General features: G+C 34.5%; 1 protein-coding gene across 4 annotated transcripts in view; it reads right to left on the reverse strand.

Moving 5' to 3' along the window:
• Positions 1-1,110: 1,110 nt before the first annotated feature.
• LOC149414421 (CLIP domain-containing serine protease B4-like) overlaps positions 1,111-27,398 on the reverse strand; it is a 69,732-nt gene continuing 43,444 nt past the window's right edge. For 3 of the 4 annotated variants that reach the window (XM_089644367.1, XM_089644366.1, XM_089644364.1), the window contains 4 exons: positions 22,422-22,580; positions 8,887-8,998; positions 7,714-7,845; positions 1,111-2,692 (listed from right to left, as the gene is read on the reverse strand). In XM_089644367.1, the coding sequence (XP_089500493.1) occupies positions 2,501-2,692; positions 7,714-7,845; positions 8,887-8,998; positions 22,422-22,580 (595 nt within the window). In that variant the 3' untranslated portion in view covers positions 1,111-2,500. The remainder of the gene's footprint in view (positions 2,693-7,713; positions 7,846-8,886; positions 8,999-22,421; positions 22,581-27,398) is intronic. The other variant, XM_089644365.1, reaches the window with a different exon arrangement.

Genomic DNA, 27,398 nt, shown 5'->3' on the forward strand with positions numbered 1-27,398 from the left:
TATGGTGAGAATATCGAAAAATAGGGTAAAGCATTAGAATTTGTGACAGTAGTTATGTCAAAACTAGAGGAATCTGTTAAGGAAGGTATGAACACATTATTTTGGGTAAATACATTATTGATGGTGGTGTAAATCATATAAAAACATGTGAGTAGGACAATACGTATGGAATGATCTACTGTTTTCTTATAGAATATTAAAGAGGCTTTACTTTTTACCAAAATTAATAAACTATGGTAAGAGTAATTACAAGATAGATTAGCAATTTTTGCAATAGTTATGCTGTTACGAGAAAGTACGAATATGTTAATTTGAATGGTTAATAAATGGAAAATAGTTGTATGGATCATACAAAAACATGCTAGGAGAAAAATATTTACAGAAAGATCTATTTTTTTCTTAAATAATGTTAAAAAATGATGTGTTTGGATGATAAGAAGTAAAATATGGTAAAAATGTTTAACAACAATATTAGCAGTTATTATAAAAATTATGTTCGTACAAGAGAAATCTACTAAAGAAGGTAATTTAAAGTATATATATATATTTAAAGTTAATAAGTTAGAGTCAAGTCATTTTTATATAAGCCATATCACATCTCTGTTAATGTAGTCCCATTTATAAGGTATTCTTCTGTAATTTTTTTTTTAATCCTAACTGTCTAGGCATCCCTTTCTTAATCTTACTCATTATGTATTGCTTTCTTTGCCAATATCCACATGTTTTGTCATGATCATCCCTACCTGACGTTTGTGCTCTAAACATAACAATCCGTTTGTTAAGAAAGCAAAACGCATCGTCAGTTTCAGCACAAAGTCAAGGGGCTTGTTAGGGCTCCACACCAGAGGTGACCGCCGAATTCAGGTGCTTTTATTTTATAAATAATTTTTATGTATTTGCGCATTTTGCTCTTGTTTTCTGGCTTAACTTTTCCAAGTAAAGTTTTATTTCTTTCGTTAATTTGTCTACTTTCAACCATCATTGATCGTAAAGGCTTTTATCGACAATATCGGTAATACAGAATACACCAACACTAAAGTTGGAAAAAAAATATGAATCAAAACAAAAGACGTACAAATTTAAAAACAATTTATTAACATTAAACAAGAATCAAAAACATTTACATTACATAATATTAATAACACCAAACATAACTCAGGCATTTAAATTGCATTTCATTGACATTAACATAACAGAACTAAGACATGTGAACACCTCAGCATAAGATGTGGTTCTCCTAGTGAGGTGTTCACAAAACACTAAAACATATTCCTGATTCATTTGCACGCAGTATCTACCCATCATCCCCACCTTACTTAATGCGGTATTGTTGTCTAGAAAGAAAAGGTTTCAGAATTGAGTGTATTTTTATTATTACTCTATCATTTTATCAATATATCACTATTCTGTTTGGACAGTCTACATATAGAATAGAGGGAATACTTTTTATAGAATAGAGGGAAGTATGAGTACTGACAAGTAGTGAGAAGGCAACAAGTAACAAGAACTGAAGGACAGAATGCCAAACTGACTATAATCCAATTTCCAAGAGAGAGGAACAAGTTGTTCTTGGCCCTGGGTTGGCTGATTAGCTGCTAACTATCAATTACTTCATTTTAATCTCACCCAATGGTACATCCATTTTACACGCACAAATACAAATCGGCAACTACGATTTCTCAATAACCAGTTGGCCGATTGACCTCAGATTTGTTATATAACTTCAGTCAACTGGTTTTCTTTAAAGTAGCAGAATTAGGTCGATAAAATTTTAATTTTAATCTTTATTACTTTGATAGAAGTAAGAAAAATTTTAAGCGCCTCATTTTTGTATATATGTTTAGTATAAGAAACAATATTACAAAAATATGTTTTTCTTCAGAAAACGTGTTTAATTTAAAAAATACAACTGATTTTGATATTATTAAAACATAAAAATCTCCTGTTTATAGAAATAATATAGGTATGCACCTACATTCCACAATAAGTCATGTTTAAGTACCTTTAACTAATCCCAAGTATGCCTACCCACTGGCCTTGCCTGTGTGGGATTTTTGTTATACATGTTGTCTGGAAACTCATAGTACAAAACGGAAACTAATAAACATATCACATAAGTAATTTTTTATTATGTGAGTTTTCATTTTCGAGTAAATCGAGTCCGAGCTTGGAATTTATATATTTTTTAAATTGGTAGTTGAGGGGTTAACACCAGCTGTTTATTGTATTTTAAAATGTGTCAAAACGTCAGCCCGGCAACAAAAGTATTTAAATGAAAAAATGTAAAAAAAAAATTGAAATGCTCAGATCAAACAAAAGAGAGTCTTTTGGGTTTTCTATGTGATGTAGATCCGCCAGTTTGCCGCTTGTACTACAAGTTTCCAAACACCGTGTATACAAGTCATGCTCGTCGGCACAGGGGGGCAGAGAGAGAGGGCAAGAAGGGGGGGGGGGGGACAGGGCGGCAAAAATATATTTAAAAATTGTCTAAAACAAGGTCCTAGACAACAACACCGCTTTCAGGCCACACAATACCCTCTATCCAGGGGATGTAGGTAGAAATCCTCATGTTGATTTGTGTACAGGGTGAAGCATTATTATACCAGGATACCAACCCCACCAACAGGTGCGTGCAGCCCACCCTGTTACCCAGGCTGTTGGGTACCGTCAGCGGGGAGCCGTAGTTAAAGTCCTGAGAACAAATAAAGCAATAGGTGAACACACTCCAAATGGCAGATTATTGATTAATTAATCAGTGGTAGGTAGTCAGTGTTTACATTTATGGTAAATGGTAAACCAAACCTAACCTAACCTAACCTAACCCAACCCAACTTATCTTTACCTCACCTTACGTCCAAAATGTATGTTTCCATTTATCTCTTATTAAATAAATATAAAAAAAATTAAAATTATTATAACTTATTAAATTTAATAAATTTCCTATGAAAACTTAGGATTTGTTAAGAACAATCATACAGCAACTTTTAGATTGGGATGGTGGCCTTCTACCAGGGTGATACTGAGAGTATCTACAACTCCGGAACGTGCTGGAAATGTAATAAAGATAAATAATTTCTTTTGGTTTTAAAACCACGAGTTTTTAATAATTTTTTGAACCGACCGGTTTCGCTTTACTCAAGCATCTTCAGGGTACAAATTATTACTAGATAAGAAGTACAAAGTGTGAGCTTATATATAAAAAAAAATTGAGGGAGACAACATGATATAAATATAACAAACACAGAGAAATCATACAATACATTTACACAAGTACAAAAGACATAAGAAGGAAAAACCGAACGATAATTATGTAGACTAATGGATTATAATAATGTATATGGAGAAACAAAGCATCAACTGACATGGGGTGACAAGGAGAACTTGGACATTTTTAATGGTTTATTGGGAACAAACTTAATATTGGACTACTTGATATATCTAATTGAATATTACGAATAGGACTTTTGGTTTTTACAGCTTTTTTTATTTCCAGTGTTTCTAGATTATTGAGTCTGTTACCATGCCCGTTTGTATGTAAAATATAAGCGCCTGTGTTATGACAGAAAGTATGATCTTCGCTAATCAGTTGATTGGCAAATTAAGAGAAACCGTTATTATTGAGACCACGAAGATGCTCTTTAATCCTAATGTTAAAATTACGTGTTGTCTTACCGATATAAAATGCCGCACAATTATTACAATTTAATTTATAAATGCCTGAATGGCTTAGTTTGTCGTCTTTATCTTTTGAATTGATTAGAAATTTACCTAGATTATTATTGGTATAAAAGGCCGGTCCGACTTCAGAAGGAAAGTTTTTTGCACTTTTTTTTATTTATTTTTTTTTTAATTTATTAACTTTCAAAAATACATTTTTTACAATTAAGTCCCGTTAAACTGATTGATATCAGTTTGTCAACGGGTTCTTTTAACAATTACTTTTTAAATACATATACAATTTTTACAAGTACATAAAATATACATATAATTACATTAATACAAAAAAATTCTTTCACATAACCATTTTTTTAACATACATTTCCTTCTGTGAGTCAATTCACAGCTTTTTATTGAGTTTGGTAACATGTTGTAAATTATTGGAACGAGGTATTCTAGAGTTCTTTGACCATATTTATTCAGGTATCTGGGAACTACAAGTCCATCGTTTGCAATTAGTCTTGTATTATGAACATGTGTCACTATTTTATTATGTTCAGATTGAGATGTATGCTGACTCGCAATTTTAAGCCACAATAAAGCACGAACAGATAATACATTTACAGAGTTGTATAGTAATGACTTTGGTACGTCATTTCTTTGTTCGTATTTAGTTTTGTTTAATAATAATTTTACCAAAGAATATTGTACATTTTGGACTGAAAGAAGATTTGTTTTTGTTGAATGTCCCCATGAAGTTATTCCGTATCTTATTAGGGATTCCGCCAATGATAGGTATATTATTTTAAGGGTATTTGGTGGAACAAAAAACTTCAATCTATAAAGTTTGCTCACTATAGCTCTAAGCCGTGTGCACACTTTTTGTATATGTATATCCCATTTAGAGACGGCCGGCATAGTCCAGTGGTAACGCATTGGACTGCCATTCCGAAGGTCGCGGGTTCGAACCCGGCGTGCGCAAATAAATTTTATTTGATTAATTTGTGTTATTTCACAATTAATTAATTAAAATAATATAAAGTATAATATATAGTATATTTGCGGCACGTTCCAGAGTGGAAGATACTACCAGTATCGCCCTGGTGTAAGACCACCATTCAGAATTGAAACGTTGCTCCAAATGGCTTAAGCCGTGTTTAGTGACTAGATCTGAATAGCCAGGTACTTCCCCACCTTCCTCTTTCCCTTCCCCACTTACCTTCAGCCTCACAACATCCCCAATTGGGGATGCCATAGTCTCACTGGCTCCAGACGGGAGCAGTTGGGACTCTTGTGAGGTATTCACTATAAAAAAAAAAAAAAAAAAAAAAAAAATACGTATTTTGAAACAAGTTCAATATTTTTGCATGAGCACGGTTAAGTTAGAAAAGTTATTAATTAATAAAATACGGCGCCATTGATAAGTAATATTATCATTGATTTTTGTACAAGGACTAGCGAATAAGAAGCGATTACTTGCGATTTGCTTTAGTTTTTTTATTTAAGATTATATATATAAAAGATGATTCGTAGCCATTATTTACCGCTGTTTCATCCCATTTGAATTCCATAATGGTAATGAAACAGTTGTGCATACAAGAATGAAGCAAAGAATGGTCAGACTTGTCAATGTCAGGACAGCCCTTGGCACCAGCACCAGGAACTAGAGGGAAACAGCAGGAACAGAACACCAGTGTTTCCTGTAGATGGACTAGACTCCTTGGAGACTAACCGATAGCGCCAAGGATGTATACTATATGCTTAAACCTGGGACGGCTTCGCTGGCCAGAACACCTGTCAGGACAGCCCTTGGCACCAGCACCAGGAACTAGAGGGAAACAGCAGGAACAGAACACCAGTGTTTCCTGTAGATGGACTAGACTCCTTGGAGACTAACCTAGGATGTATACTATATATGTATCTTGTCTTTTACAGACCTGCATGGAACTAGAATGTCGCTAGATGTTTCTGATGTGAGCTTCTGCTAACTAAGTGTGGATGTATAGTTTTGGAATAAATTCGGTTTAGGGGAGTCACTCGAATAACCGAAATTGAACTTGATTTAGACTCAGTGGGCCCTACTGTCGAATTTGGCAGCCATCTCTGGTCCGCAGCCCCTAAATACCTGAAACAAACCCTTAACTCTGTGCAAAAACGGGCGGTCCGTTTGATAGATTCCCCAATCTTAACAAACGGACTGCAATCTTTAGAGCACAGGCGTCAGGTAGGTATGCTGTCCTTGTTCTATCGGTAGTACAATGGAAGATGCTCTGAGGAACTAGCGTCATTCATCCCTTCGGCACCGGTGCGTAGTCGGGATACACGCCAAACGCGCGCCCTACATTTGTACACGGTTGACATTTGTCACATGAGAACGGGTCGCTTCTACGATTCGTTCTTAAGTTCAACAGCTCGGCTGTGGAACGAACTGCCGGCCTCTGTGTTTCCTCCCTCTTACAACATGGGACTCTTCAAGACCCATGTTCACTCCTTCCTCTCCACAAAAAGACCCTCCACACAGCATCCCCAAAGATGACATAGGCCCTGAGGGAAATTATTTTCTTCAGGGCTTCAAAATTTATATTATATAATATATAATTATATTATATATACATAAAATTTATATTATAAATTTAATATAAATTTTATATATATATATATATATATATATATATATATATATATATATATATATATATATATATAACCTAACCTAACTGTGATTTTCTATAACAAAAAAATGCCCCTTTAATAACGCCCACTCGCGTCCCCTTTAGAGTTATATCCCAGTTTTCAAGTAGTTTGTGGGCTACGCTAGGTTTGTATAGACTGGTTTGTGATTTAATTCTAATACTCTTTTCCCATGTTCTTCTGCCTACTCTAACCCAAACTAAAAACCTAACCTATTTAAAAAAATAAATTATTATTATATGGCAACACTTTTCTTTTTTTGGTTGGCACTACTAAAATTTCAAAAGTATTAAATAGTTATTAATTTGATTTTCTTTATTCAGTAAAAAAACAAGATAACAAAATAAAACGTGGTTTCTATGTATAGCGTACGAAATTTCAAGACCATATAACTCAGTTAATAGTGCCAATCCCCACCTAATTCTTCGGATTCGGATTCGGATTCCCCAGCCCTAAATTAGTCTAAATCAAGTTCAATTTCGGTTATTCGAGTGACTCCCCTAAACCGAATTTTACCCAGAGTTTTATATGGACCAGCGCCCAATACCTGTTTTCCCGGTATCTTACCGGGAAGTGCTTTAAAAGTGTTCATCTCTTTATTTCTTCACTATGGATGTCATTGTGATTGACTCGGACTATTTCAAAATGAACTCGCCAATTTTTTTTTATTTTAATTCGAGATTCAAAATTTACCAAACAGATACTCGGAGGAATTCAGAAATTTATAAATATGGACTCGCCCAAGCGTGTTTCAATTTTTGATAATGTGAAAAAAGTTACCCAAATAATAATCCACGGGAGGAATTAATTAATAGTGGGAACAAGATAAAGGAAGTAGTTTCTCCTTAATAGTAGATACATTCTGATAGAAGTGAGTTATCAGAAGAAGAATAAGGACGGGTTGCTTTGCAGAATTTTAACAATTCGTCAAATTTGAAAGATGATTTTCAAGTTCTGTGTAGGTTCTATTCAAGTTCTATTATTCTATAATAAGAGGCTTCACATAACTGAGAACAGAACTTGAATAAAACCTTCACAGAACTTGAAAATCAGCTTTGAAATTTGATGAATTGTTCAAATTCTATAAAACAACCCGTCCTAAGTAATTGAATCTTGCAATACATAATTTAAACATTATTGTGAAGTTAAAACTAATTTTGATATGTAAAATGATTATATGTTATGTTTATTAAATTAAAGAAAATGGTAGACCTGTAGACAAGCTGTCATGGGGAGGGCAGCGGGACTACTCTTTGTTATTTATAAAATTCTTGTTATATCAATGTTTTATTATCAAAATATTAAATAATAAGTACATCAGTATTATAATGAGCTTAGTTTACAATACATCCTAGCGTTACATACCGGACATCCTTTAGCTGTGTTGACTGGGCGGCTGCAAATCTCCAGGTCATGTTTTGCGCCGACAGGGTGCTGATAGCTGCCAGCGCGGAATGCTCTAGAGCACTCCTCCTGAGATACTCTCTGCATTGTCGTCTGAAATGTTGAAAAACGTAGCAACTAATTGTTTTATCCAATGAGAACAATCCATATAGTATTACAATGTGAAGTGAGGTTTTGAAGAAATGTGTTTTTTAACACGTAATACCCGGAGGTTCAAAATAAAACACATGCGGTGATGGTGGGTCCAGATTGACCCGGCTGAAATGATGAAATTAAAATGCTTTTTAAACAAAGTCACAAACAAAAATCACAATACTAGAAATGTGCCCGAATAGTTGACAACATCTGCGAGGGACTGTGAGAGACAAAGACGGAAGGACAGAGCAAGAGATATGCTGTTTCGTCGGCTGCTCGAATTCAACTGAGAAGAAATTGAATTTTCGCGTGTTTTTATACACAATTATTCTAATAACTTTTTTAAAACGTGTCCGATTTTAATTATTTTTGAGTAGAAATGTGGGTAAATATTTGATAAAAGAATAGACAAAAGGAAATTAGCCTAAACGAGATATTTGCGGCAAAATCTTAAATTTAAAAAACACTGGGTCAAATCAGACCCATCACCGGAGTCGAGGTGTGTAAATACTGCACAAGTGTTACAACTGCTCCCAACCGTCTAGAATCAGTGAATTAAATTACTTTTAATAAATTTATTTTAAAATTTACCACTTGGATTTGAACCAGATACTTCTAAGTGTGTGCTTTAATTAACATTTTATGTGAATAAAATTAAATATTATTTAGTATATTTGCTCCTCTTCAGAGTGGTAGAAATAGGAGAATATAAGACACGCAAGTGGATGGTAGAAGAGGTCTGGGACTCCCAAGGTAGACATGGCAAGTACTTGAGTCATCTCAAGAATCAGATTAACAGAACCTATGTATGAATGTGCATGAAGCAAGGAGTGTGTGTTAAAACAGAGTTGTGTGGCGGTCCATCCTCTCTGCCTACCCCTGCGGGGTTAGATATCTATTTAAATAAATATACATTTAGTACCAGCCACAGCTGTCAATCTTATCGTTATCACATCATCAGTCATTGTTCATCATGAAGGGAGAGAGATGTGTTCTAACCTTGTGGTCAGGTTTGGATGTGCCATCCCACGAAGTGAAGATGAACCCACTGTCAGGAAGAGTTGTGCCGGTGTGGAGACAGACTGGGATTATACTGCTTGTGAATATTACCCTGAAATGGATATTATTTATTTTAAAAAAACTCTGAATGGTAGTGCGATGCAATAATATTCCTTAACCCTTTAGGTGCGGTATGCCGATATTCCGGCATGACGCATGACGCTTGACACTCGTGAGACCCTGTCACCTGTTATTTGACACAGGAAATAATGGCAATTATTTATTTCGTGACTTTACTTTTGAATTTTTTTTTATTTATTTTTTTTTTATTAATAATTTTCTTTTGTTACATGCATAAAAATATAATTACAAAAATCAAGTATTACAAAAACAAGTATTACATTATTAAAATTATTATAGTATTACAAAAAGCATTTCATTTACAGGTAAAAAAGGTACCATAAAAAATAAAAAAATGGTAGCTTTAAGATAAGAAAAATAAAATGATACAATTAAACAAAAAAATAAAATAGAATAGTATGCATATTAGGGTGTCCCAAAAAAATTAAAGTTGTTATTTTTGAACGCATACCCTCTAATTTTTTTTTAATAATGACAAAACACTTATAAACAAAATTTCGTTTAATTTGGACAACTGCAACCCGTGCCGACTTGCATCGAAAGATGTCAGTACTTTTACATTAAGACGCCAGCGAGCAAACGTGTTGATGAGCTTGTAGTAACTTGCTATTTTGTTAGTAAACGAAAATCACTCGTTCAGGCAAGATGTTGTTAGATTTACACACTTCTAAAAAGAGTATATTTTTAATAGGAGTCGTAAAACACCAAATATCGGGTTCTAAACTGTCATCTAATGGACAAGTTTTGTTCTACAATATCCGGAAAGTGAATTTAACTGTCAATATATACCAAATATAGCCATAGTTGGTATTAAAAGCTGTGTTTGAAGTAAAAATCAGTCAAGTGACTACAAGCCCTGACATACCACTCTTCAAAAAGTTTCGAGATAACTGTAAAAATGTTGATCCCGATAAAATTCAGTGCTACAGAGAAAATCTCACATTGCACCTAACCGCTTCCGAAATCGATGATTTGCTTGACTTTTACCGTACTGCACTGACAACAAAAATACTTGGAGATTACTATTGAGAGTTTTTAGAGCTCTGTGTGATAGTTTTAGGAGGAGATACAGCGAGAAAATTTAAGATTCGGCCTCCAGGTGCTCGATGGATGGAAAAGGCGCTTTATTCCTTGAAAATATCATTAATTTGTGCGCAATTTAAAATTACCGGTAAGGATAAGGCGGCACTTTTAGACGTTTGCCTGTTCATAGTAACATCCTATGTCAAGCCATGGTTACAATGTATTATAGCAGTTAAAGCACCTTACCAGGACTTGTGATTTTCGACATCGATGAAGGCTTAAGAAAAAAATGATGAAAACATCTAAATGGCAGCTTTAGTTCTATTCAGTAAGCAGTTATGGTATTTGACCGATGAAGGATCTATTTTATCGCTGTTTGACGACGCTGTGGATCAAACAACTAAAATAAAAATGCTCGAAATATCAAAAAAAAAAATTTATCAACCCATGACAAACGTTACATCCCATCGAAGGAAGATCTTGATGTTAAATTGTATGGTAAGTTTATTAAGTAGTTTAAATTATGTTTTGTATTGAGGTTTTTGTTCATGTCATAATTTATTGACTTTTGTTTCAGAGAAAAATATTTACGACTTCATTTCAGTCAAGAGCAAGTATTTGTTTGATCGTCTGAAAACAGATGCCAGAATTCCCTACGATGTGGTCAAATAATGCTTCGTATCAAGAAGTCAGAAAGAAGGTGTCGCCGCTGAGGGTAGTGAATGATACAGCTGAAAGAACTCTGTTTAAGATTTTCATGGCTTAATCTCACGGTCGAAGAGGAACAAAAATATTTTTTGTTACGATGCGTTCAGGAACACCGGAAGATTTATCCTGACTGTAAAAAACAAACTATGAAGAAGAAATTTAATCAATAAACCATTTTTAAATATAAAATACTACATAATTGAACATTTATGCATTTTTAAATTTTATTTATCCGACAAAAATGAAAGTTGAAAATTCTTCCATATTAACTCTGTACCATATGTTTGGCATCAAGTCGGCACCGGTTGCCGGTGTTTAATCAAAATAATATTGATTATGTGAGTTATTGGGTTCAAATGGAATAAAATAAGAGGGTATGCATATTTAAATTCATGAAAAAAAAATTCTTCCTTATGTCCTGGGACACCCTAATGCATATATACCAAAAAAAATCCCACATAGGCATCGCCAGTTCGTGGGTATACTTATTTTGTTTAGTGCAGTTTATAAAAAAAATAATTCCGTTTTTACAAAATTATAATTAAGAAAAAAAGGTTAAAAAATAGAAAAATTAAGGATTTGTAAATTTACAAAAGGTAGGATGTTATAGCAGGTAAGTATTTGTGTCAATGGTAGTGATCCAAGTCTTTATTACATTTTTGTATATGATGTAAGACGATATATTTTTAGATCTAATTTCTATCGTCTGATAGAGTGCATTGTAGATTTTGGGGGCAATGAAAAAAGCATGTCTCTGCGCAAGCCTAGTTTTGCATAGTGGAACCTCATATGCATTATTTACTCTACTGCTAGAACGATTTTCGTTTTTTGTAAAATGTACATTTCGTGAAAATATATATTTCAGACATTGCATAAAGTAAATTTTTCTTATATCTAAGAGTTTAGCTTCTTGAAATAATTGCAAGGAGGGGTAGGTAACATCTTTTTGCAATATTATTTTTAGTATTAATTTTTGAGCTATTTCTAGCGGCTTAGTGTGGTTATTATAGATACCCCCCCATCCAATTATTCCATAAGATATTGATGATTGTACCAATGCATGATAAACCAGTTTCATTCTTTTGATATCAACTATGTTATTTAATCGTTTAAAAATGTAAGTTAAATACCTAAGTTTATTTACAAGCTTTTCTACGTGATTTGTCCATTTTAGTTGGCTGTCTATAGTAATTCCTAGGTATTTAACTGTGTTCCCCGAATTCATTAGATTGTAACATTGTAATAATAATTACAAATGGGTTCTAATGTCAGTTGTGACTCTGTCCGTAGCTCTGGTTCAATGAACTCCATTAGTCTGTTATGCCATATTGCGCCACCTCCTTATTTAGCCCACTTTGGACAGCATTACAGTAATTACAAATAAACATGTAATTTCATGTAAGTTTTTAGATTCTCACGGCCAAAAGCATTTTTGTTGTTTGTTTTTGGGGTGTTATGCCGTGTTGCGGATCCGGTAGATCCGAAGATGTCTTCGGATCTACCGGATCTGCCCTGATGATGGACACTGCAACGCTGTCCGAAACGTCGGCTAAAGAAGGAGTTAGCGCAACACGGCATAACACCCCAAAAACAAACAACAAAAATGTTATTTCATATTCGATATCTGTCCTGATGATGGACACTATAATGCTGTCCGAAACGTTGTATAAAGCAGGTAGCGCAACATGGCATAATACCCCAAAAATAAATCACTACAATAATTTTGGCCGTAAAATTCTCAAATCGTATCCAGAACTTTGATTTTGAATTTAAGTGTCATTATTTTCGAAATTGGAACTGATTTTTCGACAATTCAGACTATCTGTAATTTTTGAAGGGTCTGCGCTAGGTATCTTTCTATGTAAGTTGCTTTGTTTAGTGATAGGTTGCTAAGAGATACCCCTCTTGGAATTGAACCAGGGTGTAATTTGCTAGCTCAGTGTTAAAAGGTAGGCAGATGAGAACTCGAATACAGCAGGGGTGGGGAACTTTCCAGCTCATTTCTTCGTCCATCGGTCAGGGATTGGGAAGGTCAATTCAATTATTACTCATCAATATAAAAAACAAAGGTTTATTTAACACTTTGTAAAGAAACACATGGTAGAACAGAATCTAAACTCTCTCTCTATAGAAACGACCGGGTGAAACGGGGAATTTTAAGATGGAATTTACTGTCTTGAACACAGAATTTTTTTATTTTTATTTTTTTATCAACATTCAAACCTGCTAAACTACTTATGTAGTTTGTCAGCAGGTACATATTGACAACATTTTTGCAATAACATGGGTACAATGGTAAAACAGTATGTAGGTATGTATAATGTTGATGATAAATTAACAATAAATGACAAGTTGGTTAAATTACAGAATTGTATAAATATAAATATGTAAGAAGCAGTATAAGCCTCATATAACAAAAACAAGCACAAATGAATTTAATATGATCAAATGAATATAATCAAGAGGATATAATCAACAAGTACTCCAATGGTTTTAATATACATAAGGTAATACAAATTTATAACGATTTTCCATTTCCCTAGAATGTGAATTCCAATTAGGAAAACAAGGTCTTCCGTAGTGCATCAATATAAATCTTCAGTATCTAATAGCCATTTCCTTAGATTATATTTGACTTTGGCTGTAAAAACGTTTATATTTTTAATTGTCATTGGTAGTTTATTAAATATTCTGGGTACAATAAAGTTTAGGGTTCTTTCACCGTATTTATTGGTACATTTCGGGACCACCAATCCTTCATTTTGGGTAAATCTTGTATTATGTTTATGGAAAACTCTTTCCCTATACAAGGAATCAGACAATATAAGATGTTGACTTACAATATTATAAAACAATAATCCTCTGACAGGTAAAACATTCAGAGACTTGTATATTAATTTAATGTCGTTTCTGTGTGTATTGGTATATTTATGGATTAACAATTTTGTAAGGGAGTTTTGTAATGTTTGGATATAACTTATATTAGTTTTACAAGAATGTCCCCAAGAAGTGATTCCATAACGGATGGTGGATCAGCCAGAGATAGATAGATTAATTTTAAAGTACTTACAGGCACAAAATATTTTATTTTATAAATTCTACCCACAATAGACGGTAGACGTTTACAAACATTAGTAATGTGTACATCCCATTTCATGTGGCAGTCAATAGTAACACCCAAATATACATAATTTTTGACAAAATCAATGGTTTCACATGAACAGGGCTGTGCAACATTTCTGTGTAAGCAGTCAAAAGTATGTGTATATAACGAAGGGATTAAATTGTATCTGGCGTGTGGTGATCTTATGTGCATAATTTTAGTTTTTTTGGCATTTATTATGAGACCGGCGTCATGAGACCATTTTAGGAAAGCAATAAAATCAAGCTGCATAAGGTTCATTGCAGTAATCTAATCCTCGTGTGATATTACGAGTGCCGTATCGTCTGCGTACACAAAATGTTTAACGAAAGAAAACAATTTACTAATAATTGAGACGTATATAATATACAGGGTTGGCCCTAAAATTGACCCTTGTGCAACACCTGTTGAAATATATTTTCTTTTGCTAAATTTTTTTAGAATTTTTACTGTTATTTGTCGATCTGATAATAAATTTTTTAACAAAACTAGTAGCTTTCCTCGTATTCCTATTGCATCCATTGTTTCTAAAAGTTTATTTGTATCAATGGTATCAAACGCCTTCGAGTTATCTAAGAATAAAACCAACACATGTTTTTTTTAATTTAATTCATGATTTACGTGATTTGAAAATTCCAAAGCAACATTTCCGTACTTTTTTCTTTTGAAAACCATACTGGTTGGGATCTAGCAAGGAGAAGGATTCTAAATATTTGTTAAGTTTTGTAGAAATGTATTTTTCAAGTATTTTTTCTAGGGCTGGCAAAATGCTAATCGGCCTATAATTTTGTACATCTGTATGTTTGCCGCCTTTGTAAATCGGTCTAATGATACTACTTTTAAGTTCATCTGGAACCACTGCTTGTTTTAAAATTATATTGATAAAGTGAGTTATGACAGGCCCTAAAATATGAATATATTTCTTAATGTCAAACATTCGAATGTTGTCAATCCCTGGTGACTTTGAATTGTTTAGTTTGCTAACAATGATATTAATTTCTTCGCACGTAGCTCTTGGTAGGTACATACTATGTTGAACTTCTGTCGGTCTGACGGTCGAAGCTATATAATCACATTTATGTATCATAGAGCTAACACTGCTCGTAAAATATTCAACAAAATTATTTGCTACGGTTTCTTCATTATGCGTGTTTAACATATATTCTGAGATTATTTCGTCACAACTACTTTTAGACTTGCGTCCTAATATTTTATTTACTTCATCCCAAGTTTTTTTGGTATTTCCGAAATAATTTTTAAATTTATTGTTAAAAAAGGTAGACTTACATTTAATGATTTCTTTTGTAACCTTATTTCTGTAAGTTTTATATTCTAATTCAAAGAATTTATTGGCAGGAGTATTTTTCCACCTTCTGTACAGTAAATCTTTTTTTTAATGTTTTCTAATATATCAGAAGTTATCCAAGATTTTATTGCGAGGGGTCTTTTTTTGGGTTTATAATACATAACGATTTTACTTTGTTCATACAAATCCTGAAATTTTTTTTTAATTTTAGTGTATAACATATTGCAATCTTGTTCCTCAAGCAAGGTATGCCACTTCAAATTATAAATATTTTTGTCAATTTTGTTTTGGGATAAGATCGATGTTCTACGACTTTTTTCCTTTCAATATATTTAATATTGACTGCAGTTAAAAAATGATCCGCTATGTTAATATTATTACATACACATGAAGAAAGAGTATTGCTTTGTTGACATCCGCTATTAAAACGTACAAATATGTAGTCTAAACAGGAACGAGTAATTTTTCCTGCTAGAACCGCTTCCCTAGTTACGTTACAAATGCATTTGGTTAAATAATTGTCAGACATTATATTTTCATAGGACATAATAAGTGGGTTTTGATAATTTAAAAGATCTAGGTTAACATCTCCTATAAGTACTATATTTTCTCTGGGTCTTATATTAGACAGAATAGAAGATGATTCATTGAGAAATTGAACTTTGTTGGAGTTGGGGGGCGGTATATTGCTATGATGTTTAAAATATTCTTGTTTGGAAGTGTCATAGAGCCAAGCACACATTCAAAATGATTTGTTTCTATTGACTTCTGTTTAAATGTGAGTTCATCTCGAACGTACAACAATATACCTCCACCCGATTTTTTACTTCGGCAATAATTGTAACATTTAAATCCAGGAATATTATACAGACAGACTAGCTCTGATGTTATAGCCGTTTCACATAACATTAAGAGCGCGCAGGAGCGCCGATAAATTTTAACGATAGGTATTTGTAAAAATTATTTCTATTTCGTTCATCTCAGCGGGGACAGCAAAAGCGCTATCGGTGTATTGGTGAACCCCAATGCGTGTGTGTGGGCTGCAGGTGTTGTAAGCACGAATCGTCGCGCCGCGTAGCGACTTCGCGTCATATTATCGCGATCAGTTCTTATTATTTCATTTACTGTTATTCATTTATTCCAAAAATTAAGTAGGTGCCTAGGTACATATTTGTAATAAAATAGCGAGGTCTACATTATTTAATATTGTATTGTACTTAGCTTTATTATTATTATTACTTACTACAAATATGTACGTAGATACATTTATTTTGCCTCCGTGGTTGAGGGGTAAGGCTCTCGACTTCGAGTCCGGAGGTCTCGGATTCAAATCACGGCGTGCGCAAGTAAATTGATTTTAATTAATTTATTTTGTTTCACAATATAAAAAATAATATTCATTAAAAAGAATATTAATTAAATATAATATAAAATAATTGTCTGGAGAAATAATGATACACGCGGCGACTTAGTTACGGCCAAATCAGCTATCAGCTTACAGGGTTTTGTAATACTAGTCCAATTCCAAAGTCGCCAATTGGGGAATCCACAGTCTCACTGGCTCCAGACGGGAGCAGTTCGGACTCTTGTGCGGTATTCACATAAAAAAGTCACGTCGCAACTCGCAACTAGAGCGCCTGCTGTTCGATCATCACCTCAGTCACATCGCGACTTGTGCGTAATTATATACATGTGACTGCCTGCTCCGAGCTCATCTTCTGCACACGCACAAGTAAATGAGACTTGTGGGTGCGTGTATACAGGTTGCTGCACACATAAAAAAGTCATGTCGCAACTCGCAACTAGAGCGCCTGCTGTTCACTCATCATCTCAGTCACATCGCAACTTGTGCGTAGGTATATACATGTGACTGCCTGCTCCGAGCTCATGCCATGGAAGCCCACATTATAGCAGAAGGGTTCTCGAGAAGCATGGAAATGCATGGATTGAAATTTAACAAACTAGTTGGTGATGGCGACTCCAGCATCATGAAAAAAATAATGCAACAAATGCCATATGGTCCTAACCTTATAGTACAAAAAATAGAGTGCAAAAATCACTTACTCCGCAATTTTGCAACAAAATGAAAGCACTTGAAAAAAAAACCAACAACGCTAAAGGCTTTGTACCAGTTCATATAAGGAAAAAGGTTGAAGCAAACGTTTTACGCATGAGAAGAGCTGTAGTTGGAGCTGTAAATTACAGGAAAGAGCAAGAAAACACAGTACAAAGTGATAAAATAAAAAATTTGAAAATGGACATAAAAAATACCGCAAATCATGTGTTTGGTGATCATAAAAATTGTGCATCGTACTATTGCAAGCCGGAGAAGTATACTGATGATCCAAATTTAGTAAGCGATCTTCGAGATTGTGGAATATGGACTGATATCCAACAATTCTTATTGTCTCTAATAGCAAATGCAGAAAGTCTTATTATTGACGTGACAAATAACACTGTGGAGCAATTCAACAACGTTATCGCCAAATTTATAGGTGGAAAAAGGGTAAATTTTACTACAAGAGGATCTTACCAAGCAAGATGTTTTGGAGCAGTAGCTTCGTGGAATAGTGAATTGGCAACCCATTCAAGAATACAAAAGAAAATCCAAGGCCACAGTCCCGGAAAATACACGAAGCACTTTATAGAGAGAAAACGACGTTCGAAGGAGAATACACAAATGTGTCGAAAAAAAAACTAAAATATAATGAAAATACGACAGAAAAAAGAAAAAAGTTACAGGGCCCGATGAAAATTATGGTCAATTGGAATTAGAACCAGATATGCCACCTAAAATATTTGAAACGAAAAAAGAGGAATTTCTCAAAGAATTATCTTCAACGAATAAGGAAGAGCTCAAACGGAATACGGTAGGCCAAAGCAATAACAATCTGTGGGCAATTGAAAAACGTAAGCGGATAACGGCGTCTAACTTTGGAAAAATATATAAGCTTCGGCAAAAAACTTCAGTTACGGGAGTATTAAACTCTTTACTGTACTCACAATTCAAAGGAACTATGGCCACAAATTATGGAAAAGAAAATGAAAGCCTAGCAATAGAGCAATTTTCAAAAAAAACAAGTTTGCAGGTATCCGCTTGTGGGCTATTTATCGATAAAACCAAAAACTTTTTAGCGGCAAGTCCGGATGGCCTTATCGGTGAGGATTCTATAATTGAAATTAAATGCCCTTATAGTATAGCAAATATGTCACCAGAAGAGGGAATTGCACAAAAGATAATTGATTACTGTAAATTGGAAGACCATTCTTTAACATTAAAACGGAATCATAATTACTTCTACCAAGTACAAGGCCAGTTACATATTACTCGTCGTAATTATTGTTATTTTGTTGTGTGGAGTCCAAAATGTTTGCTATATGAAAAAATTGAGAGGGACGATGAAATCTGGCAAAAAATCGTTCCACTGTTAGAAAATTTCTACCACCAATGCCTTTTACCAGAAATAATTGACGGTCGCATACCAAGAAATTTACCGGCGAGGGAAAGGTCTGGACCATAAATTGTTTTAATTTCATTGTGTAGATGTTAAACAGTAATTTTTTTTACAATAAAGCGTTTAAAAACAAAAAATATTAGATCATTGAAGAAGATTGAAAATGTCAAGTGATGTAGGAGGTATTCCCGAAAGTGCATTTTTCTGTAATAATATAACGTATTAAAAAAGTTAAATAAAAACTAAACAAGTTATGTGTATGTACCTAATATGTAGCACAATAAACAATATGGTGCCTCTTATACATAGATTTCAATATTCATTAGGGTGTATCGATTTTTAACTTTTTTTTTGTTTTCAAATTCCAAGTTGAAAAAAAGTTGCTACTAGGTACCACAACTTACCACAAAAAGTTTTGGATTTTTAAAAAAATGTTTAGGTCTCCCGCACAAGGCCTAAAGTTTTAATTTTTTTCAAAAAATATCAATTTTTTTTATAATTTAAATAATTAAAATCGTAACTCTTGTGTTTATTCCAAGTTAAAAAACCTACCTAGTAGCAACTTTATTTTAACTTGGAATTTGAAAACAAAAAAAAAGTTTAAAATCGATACACCCTAATATTCATTTGTATAATATGATATTATAATAACATAATCGATTCAACAACATGTGGTAGATGCATGTACCACTGAACATACGCTGTACCAGCATTCCATCAAATGATCAGTGGTGTATGTACTTACCATCACACATTTTCTTGTAAAATATATATATTTTTTTTTTTAAATCTAGAACAATATATTTAGTCAAATATAAAAGTTTTTTTTGGTTCGGCAGTTGTATCTTAAAAATAGTGTCCTATAAAGGGATAATATTATGTTGAGTACAACCTTCAAAAGTTATCAAAAAATATTTTAATTAATTTTTGTGTTCCATATCCAACTCGGCAATACGGAACGGAATCATCTCGGGGTCTGTCTGTAACAGGTGTTTTTTTTTCAATTTTTTTCCATTAATTTAGTTGACGTAAACAAATTAAATTTGTCACAATAACTTTAGTAAATAAGCTCGGTAAGTATTGGCACACTCAAGATAAGTCACCAAACAGAAAAATAATTTTAAAAAACATCGATAACTCGGGACATGACAACACTAGTGGACTAGTGTATCGATATAATTATTGAGAATGTCACATCACTTCGTTGACTGTATACGTATTCAACAAAACCCTCTCCGCCCCCCCTCACCCCCGAATACTGAGAGAAAGGGACACATGCACCTCAGCCTGATAATACCTAAATAAAATTGTCAAAATCGAGGTTTTGTAGTCCTCATTTTTCTACTCCAAAACTGAACCGATTTCCAAGATTTTTTTTACCAAATGTATTGGAAGAAAACATTCTATGTCTGTACGTTTTGCTTTTTTTAAAAATACATCGTCTTATTTGTATACTGAACGTTTGTTGATGGCGTTAAAAAAGGCATTTTTAACAATTTTTGAAGGGTTATAACTCCTATAATAAGTAACTTATCAAAAAAATCAAAACGTACCGACACGCTTGCGGTCAATATTCATATTATGTAAAAAAAAAATTCTCTAGTGTCAAAATCCAGAGAGGGAAATGAGGAATACGTTTGTATGGAAAAAACACCACCCGGTTTCCTCTTAACGCATGAATATGTTTCCAACAAGAATTTAAGTAGACATTCAGAGTATTCCAGTATTTATAAATTGATCTAATATTCAACTGAACAATATTAATATTTTCCATACTATAGTTACTATGAACATTTAGCCAATCCTGGAAATCATTAGTATTATTGAATTCTACCTCGTCATCTTCTTCAACATAATTATCGGCCATAATCAATAGTGGCAAAGTCCTTGGAAAGAGCAGCTTTGTAGGCCGGGCATGAGTCCTTGTCTCCAGTCGGATGTGCTGCGGGCTTCCCAAACCCGGTACAGGTAGCACAAACTGGCTCGGCGGTAGCTTTTGGGCAGTTTATCCTGGCGTGACCTTCGCCTGCACAGTGTCCACATCTTTGCTTGTCCTTGCAAAACTTAAAAGAATGTCCGATCAGTTGGCACTTGGAGCATATTGTAAGGCCAATAAAATCACGTGGAAGTGGATTATAATGAAGGTGCTTTCAGGTTCGCCTTCCCATGAAGGGGCCAAAACATGCCGAGCTGGTAGTTGACCGCGCTCCGAAGGGAGCTGCGGTTGGTTTGGTTTTGCGACGCACTTGAGAATTCATCGGAAGCGTGGTTCCATTGAGCAAAGTTTAACTTAAGATTTCGAAACATGATTGTGAATTGGCTGCGCGGAATATTTAGTTACATTCAAGAACGAGTCCGATTCTAATAATGCGTAATCTACGCGCCATTGTTGCGAGCGTTACAATTGTTCTGGGACCCGCGTGCGTTCGGGCTGGGCTAAGATCGAGACTGCGTGCGTCTGAGGCTGAGATAAGATGGTGACTGTTTTTGCACGCGGCGAGCCAAAGGGCCGGAAGCGGTAATTCCGTTTTGACCATCTGGCCGCTTGGTCTGCCAGAGTGGGGGTGACAAATGATGCTACAGGGTGATGTACCTTTTAATGTATAGAGTGATTGTATTTCGTAACAAAGTCTAAACTGTTGAGTGTGGCGCACAGTTTCCACCCGCGCTATGCAAGCGAGTTCCCTACAGAGCATCAGACCATGTGAAGCAACAGTGGGCCTGTTCCGCTAGCAGGGCATGTAGCAAGAATGGAAGATAGGACAGGACATAGGAGTGTTTGTTGGTCGACCTACACTGAGGTGGCACTATACAGGTGGAACTATTCCTGCTAATAAGTTATAAGGAACCGGCGTTGCTTGAACTAACCCTTGTATGCGCGCGAGTTCCCTACAGAGCATCAGACCATGTGAAGCAACAGTGGGCCTGTTCCGCTAGCAGGGCATGTAGCAAGAATGGAAGATAGGACAGGACATAGGAGTGTTTGTTGGTCGACCTACACTGAGGTGGCACTATACAGGTGGAACTATTCCTGCTAATAAGTTATAAGGAACCGGCGTTGCTTGAACTAACCCTTGTTTGTAGGTCAGTGTGGAGATGCCATTGTCTTTACAAACTAAAAGCAAGTAAATTACCTAATGACAACCTAATTGTACACCATTTTAGCAGATGAGACCAACCTGATGAAATATGAAATAAAATGTGAATATCGCACAAGAGTCCCAACTGCTCCCAAGCCAGTGAGACCATCGTATCTCCAATAGTTGGTGTATGTTGTGGGGCTGAAAACAGTAGGGAGGGAAATAAGATGGGGAAGAGGAAGGTGGGAAAGTACTTGGCTATTCAGATCTGGTCACCAAATATGGCTAAAGCCATGTCAAGCAATGTTTCAATTCCGAATGGTGAACACCAGAGCGATACTGAGAGTATCTTCTACTCTGGAAAGTGCCGCAAAAATACTAAAATAAGATTTACTATTTGAACCTGCGACCTCCGGATTGCTAGTCGAGAGACTTACCACTCGACCACGGTGGCCTTCAGATTTGTAATGTTGATAAAATAATACTTAAACACTTAAATGTTTATAAAATGGAATGCAGAAATACGGCAGGTCTGAAGGTTCAGGAGATAGCTCAGTTGCTAGAGTAAACGCCGGAATAGCAAATGGTCTGTAATTCAAAGTCCGGTCGCACCCATGAATACACATTTTTTATTTTTACTAAAATTATTCCAATGTTTTGTATAATTATGAAAAGCTTACTGTCTGTCAAGCTGCAGAAGGGCGATGTTGTTATACGCTTCAGAGTAAGCCCTATTGTATAGTGGGTGGAAGTGTATTTTTATCACATTGTATGTAGCGTCAGGGTTGTACTGAGGTGTAAAGTTCCCCCCCAATCCGACGAAGTTGACATTTTCTGAACTGAAACAAAAGAAGTGCAGGTTATATTAACATTGCCATGTGCATCTTAAGACGATCTCATATTCCAGATGTCCTTCGAATTCGGAAGGGGCGCGGCCTATTGGGATGAGTTATAAAAAACTTTAGAACCAATAAGAGAAAGCCGAACCCCAGACCCCAATTACGCCCATAAACGCACACTGGTAAAATTTGTCAAAAATCCGGTATATGTTGATCTACCCAAATTGGCATACTTATGTTGATCTCATATATATTGATCTATTCCCGTAGTATGTTGATCCAGGTAAGAAGTTATTAGACAAAGTTGATCTGTGTCCCTATACAGGGTGTCCGGAAACTCGTAGTACAAGCGGGAAACTGGTGAATCTACATCACATTTGGAGTCGATTTTGTAGTATATATTTTTTTTATTTGAGCTTTCGTTATCGAGTAAATCGAGTTTGAAGTTGATTTTTTTTTTGAAGTGAAACTTCTTTACGCGCGTCATGCAATTTCGAGGACAGGAGTAAAACCGACTCATGACCGAAACGAAAATGCGGGACCACCGATTAAAGTTCATTTGATCTAGTCAAAGTTTTGAAGTAACATATAAATGCTTCTTAGCTCATCCCGACAACTGGCGTTGGTGGTGTAATGGTCAGCATAGTTGCCTTCCAAGCAGTTGATCCGAGTTCGATTCTCGGCCATCGCACATTATTTTTTTGTTTTTAACGCCTTTTTCATTCAATATCTTATTTTTTAGTAGGTCAGAACATTTTTTAAAAGAAAATAATATTGCAAAATAATAAAAACACTTATCTCACTGTGATAAAACATTACTCCGCTAGAGCGCGCTTTGCGTTATTGTGTTGGATTAAAATTATTATCTAATCCGTATATTATGATAATTGTATTACATTTATTTAATTAATTTATTTATTTTGATAATATGTAATAATTTACAGAAAAAAAAATTAAAACTATCTCCCTCTGATAAAATATCCGTTCGCTAGAGCGCACTACGCGATCTTGTGTGGGATTCTATTTCTGTACATTGTACATTATTTTTAAAAATATATTATATTTTGGGTGTGATGTAGGTAACATTATAAAACATAACAAGCTCTCATATTTTCAGAACCTACATAATATAATCAATTTATGCGGCTTTGCTTACAGTTGGTGCTCAGCGTGGTTGGCTTTCAATCAGTTAAGCGAGGTTCGATTCTCGGCTGTGGCATTTTTGAAGTGAAACCTTGTTGAGGTGGGGGAGCCGCTCACGAACGTTCTCTCTCTTCTCTTCTTTCCTCTCTCTCAGACACCAGCGAACTGCGCCACGCCAAGCATCAGCTGAAACTAGAAGTTTCACTTCTGTCTTGCGTAGGCTTGACACACCCACTTTTTTTTTTTTTTTTTTTATTTTTTTTTTTTTTTTATCAAATTCTTATAAATTATTACTGAAGATCAAAGTACCCAACTAATTAAAACTATTTGAAAGTAAAACAAATGAAGAAACTCGGATTTGAAGCATTATTTTGAAATCACCCTTCATTTAACCCGGTGTAACATAAAATATTTGTGCTCTGCAGGGTTAAAACATCTGTTATTCAACCCTAAACACCAGAAAAAACTTTAACCCTAAAATAGTCGAAAAATATTTTTTTTTTGTTTTTTTTTTTTTTTTTTGAAAATGCTCAAATCAAAAAACTTTATGTTTTTTTGGGTTCCCCATGTGGTGTAGATTCTCCAGTTTCCCGCTTGTACTATGAGTTTCCGGACACCGTGTATATGGTTTTACTAAATGAACCAATCAAGGGGCAATCGGTGGACTGTTCATCACAAGGTTTTATGTGATTCCGTAATCTTTTGTGATATTGAACTCAAAGTATTAGTCTCTAGAGTCGAATATCGCATGAAATGACTGTGAGATGGTACCGTTTCAAATCAAAATGACGTGTGTTGCTTGAATTGTTTATAAAAAATGTATGCGTATTTAGATTGAAACGAAAATTTCGCAAAAACAAATCCATAAAAAAATCATAAATTAGCAGGGGTACACGGGTTCATAGGGTGAGGTTTGTCTAAGTCCTGGCGGCGGATGCGTTTGCCCATCTACTGCGTGGCGGGCCGGATCGAAAAAGAAACTGGTTGAGGGATACCTTTCGACCATAAAAATCCAAAATGGCGGCAAAAGGAATAATGTTATGTATGAAATTTTGAACCTGTATCTTTTACCATCTCTCCTGATTACGCTTCGTGACTTAGTAGGGGAGGCCGGGTTCTTGGTTATAATGGGTAATTAATGGATGATTGGACGCGGTTGGAGCTAACTAAAAACTGTCCAAAGAAGCGAAGCTAGCAGTCCACAATGGAGTGCTGGTACCTACCCTAATATATATAAATGAGGCATGGAATTGGCAGAAGAAGGCTGAAAGTAGACAGAATACTGTAGAAATGAGATCCCTGAGGCATATAAGCGGTAAAATCATGTATGACGAAATGTGCGTATGCTGTGTCTATTTTACAGGTATTTTATAAGAGCCTGTTAAAAGGAGCTAGCAGCATTGATCCCCGGTGCACCGTGCACGTGCTTGATACTCGACGGACACGAGCGGAACACAGGTTCATAGTAAAGTTGATGTTATCTATATTTGAACGGGTCGTTTCTCCGACTCGTTTTACCGTAAGTCGGCTCGCATGTGGAACGAGCTATCAGCATTTGTTTTTCCTCCTCCATATAATTAGCATTTAAGCATTAAAATGAATCATCAACATTAAAAAGGGTTTTTTTCAACTTTGACGATTTAAAAAAAAAAATCGCACCTTGCGCCACAATATGAAGTATGTCAAAAAAATACAAATAAATAGTAGTATTATCTGTGTGTAAGGATAGAACGGCCAACCTTATGATTCCAGAGATAGCCTCATTTTTAATGTCAGCGCCATACAAATTTTTCTTAAAAAAATTATAACTCCTTCATTTGTACACGCAATTGCTTCGTACGACATTTTATAGCATAGTAATGATCAGCAGAATCCATTTCTAGCCAAAAAAAAATACCCTTGAAAATTCAACTCTCTATGTCTATGAAAGGCGATTTTCAGCCCACTGTGCGTCGCTTCGGTATGCAAAAGCGCGCGAAATTTGAAATTGGTTTTACACTCTACACTCTTTACTCGTTGTTTTGTTCAGGTGCGTTATTTACATATTTTTGGCAGAAAGAAGTCATAAGAAATTATTGCATGGTTGTTTTTTAAATAGTATTATCATATAAATCGACTAAATTAAATAAATTACAATACCTAATTATAATTAGGAATTATTGAAACAGCAGTATTTTTTAATCTTTTTTAATGAAACATTGCGTAGAGGCCTGTAAAAAACATTTAGATACAGTATATTACAAAAGACATGGCATACATCGAAACTATTAAAAATTAATTCCTAATCCATGAGTATATCTTACCTAATAGTCTAATCGTGTTCGATAATTATAATCGATGATGATCGATTTATAATAATTTTTTTGTATATTTAAATAATGATTGTAATTTATTTTATTGTGCGTTCATTTTGCAATGTATATTTGTTATTATTCATTATATATACCTATCTGTTTGTTTTCTAAACATAATAACATAAATAAACAAATATTTCTTGCGTTATTGTTTTTAGGTACCTAATTATGAAAAAAATTATTTGAACTAACCCAAATATTCAAGCATATTTTTGTATTTTGTTTTAGGCCACTGAGCGTACCCAGTTTTTTTATTATCTTTCCTCCCCATTGTATAAAACTAGGAATTAAAAAAAAAACGATTACACGTAAACTGATTTTAGTTGAAAAAATTTCACAGAACAGAGCGGCACTAAGATAAAGAACGTCTTTACCCCGTCAGCGCCGGGCGGTAACTAAATACAAAAGCGTGTAACCCTTACGTAGACGGCATAGAGTTTATTTCACAATGGCAAATTCAATGGTTACCTCCCCGAAAATCGATCAATATTCGTGTAAAAATGAACAAAGCGAAAATGCATATTTTGTTTTATTTTTCGAAGTTCTGGTACATATATGAAAATTTCCTTCGATTATCAAATAAAAAAATGAATTTCCCACATTATAGAATAAAAAAATATCCGAAAATGGGTTTGTAAATGGAATATTTTGCACTAGACAGTTTTTTTTAGGCCTGATACTTTATTTTTTTCTAGGCTTATAAAAGGTCTTACCAAAAAAATGATCGATTGCTGACAAGCCCATGATGTGTTCTACTTGCAGTATTTAATTAAAGCATCTGTAGTATTTCTAAGCAATCAAATTTTCAAACCAAAAACATCTGATTTTGCATTACTTGGTATTGGATCGCCTGTAGGTATTATTGTCTAATACAATCACTACGTCATCTGAGATTCACCACCATAATATATTTCTTATGGTTTTATATTTCAAAGGAAAACCGCTAATTCAATTCAATTCAATTTTTTATTCTTTTAAAAACAGTACAAAATCGTTAATTTCAAAACGTCTAAAAATAAATTGCATTAATATAAGTGGGTACACACATATTATAAAGCAGAATTTAGTACTTTCACTGTAGTGTATAATTTGTAAGCATGGAGGGGAAAATAAAATTACTGCCTCGGACTAGCGGCAACAAAGATTGCTGTTTAAAAGCAACTTCTTAAATACTAAATATATATATGTGGATATCTGAATTGATTCTGTTCAACTACTGACTCATCTCGCTAACTTTACTCTCCGAACAGTTCGAGAGAGTTCTTAAGGCTCCGAAGTAAGTGTTCAAAAAGATGAAAAAGATTGTTTGAAGGGAGATATG

Source organism: Hesperophylax consimilis, chromosome 20 (assembly GCF_061612785.1).
Source record: "Hesperophylax consimilis isolate HC1 chromosome 20, BYU_Hcon_1.0, whole genome shotgun sequence".
Classification (NCBI taxonomy): domain Eukaryota; kingdom Metazoa; phylum Arthropoda; class Insecta; order Trichoptera; family Limnephilidae; genus Hesperophylax; species Hesperophylax consimilis.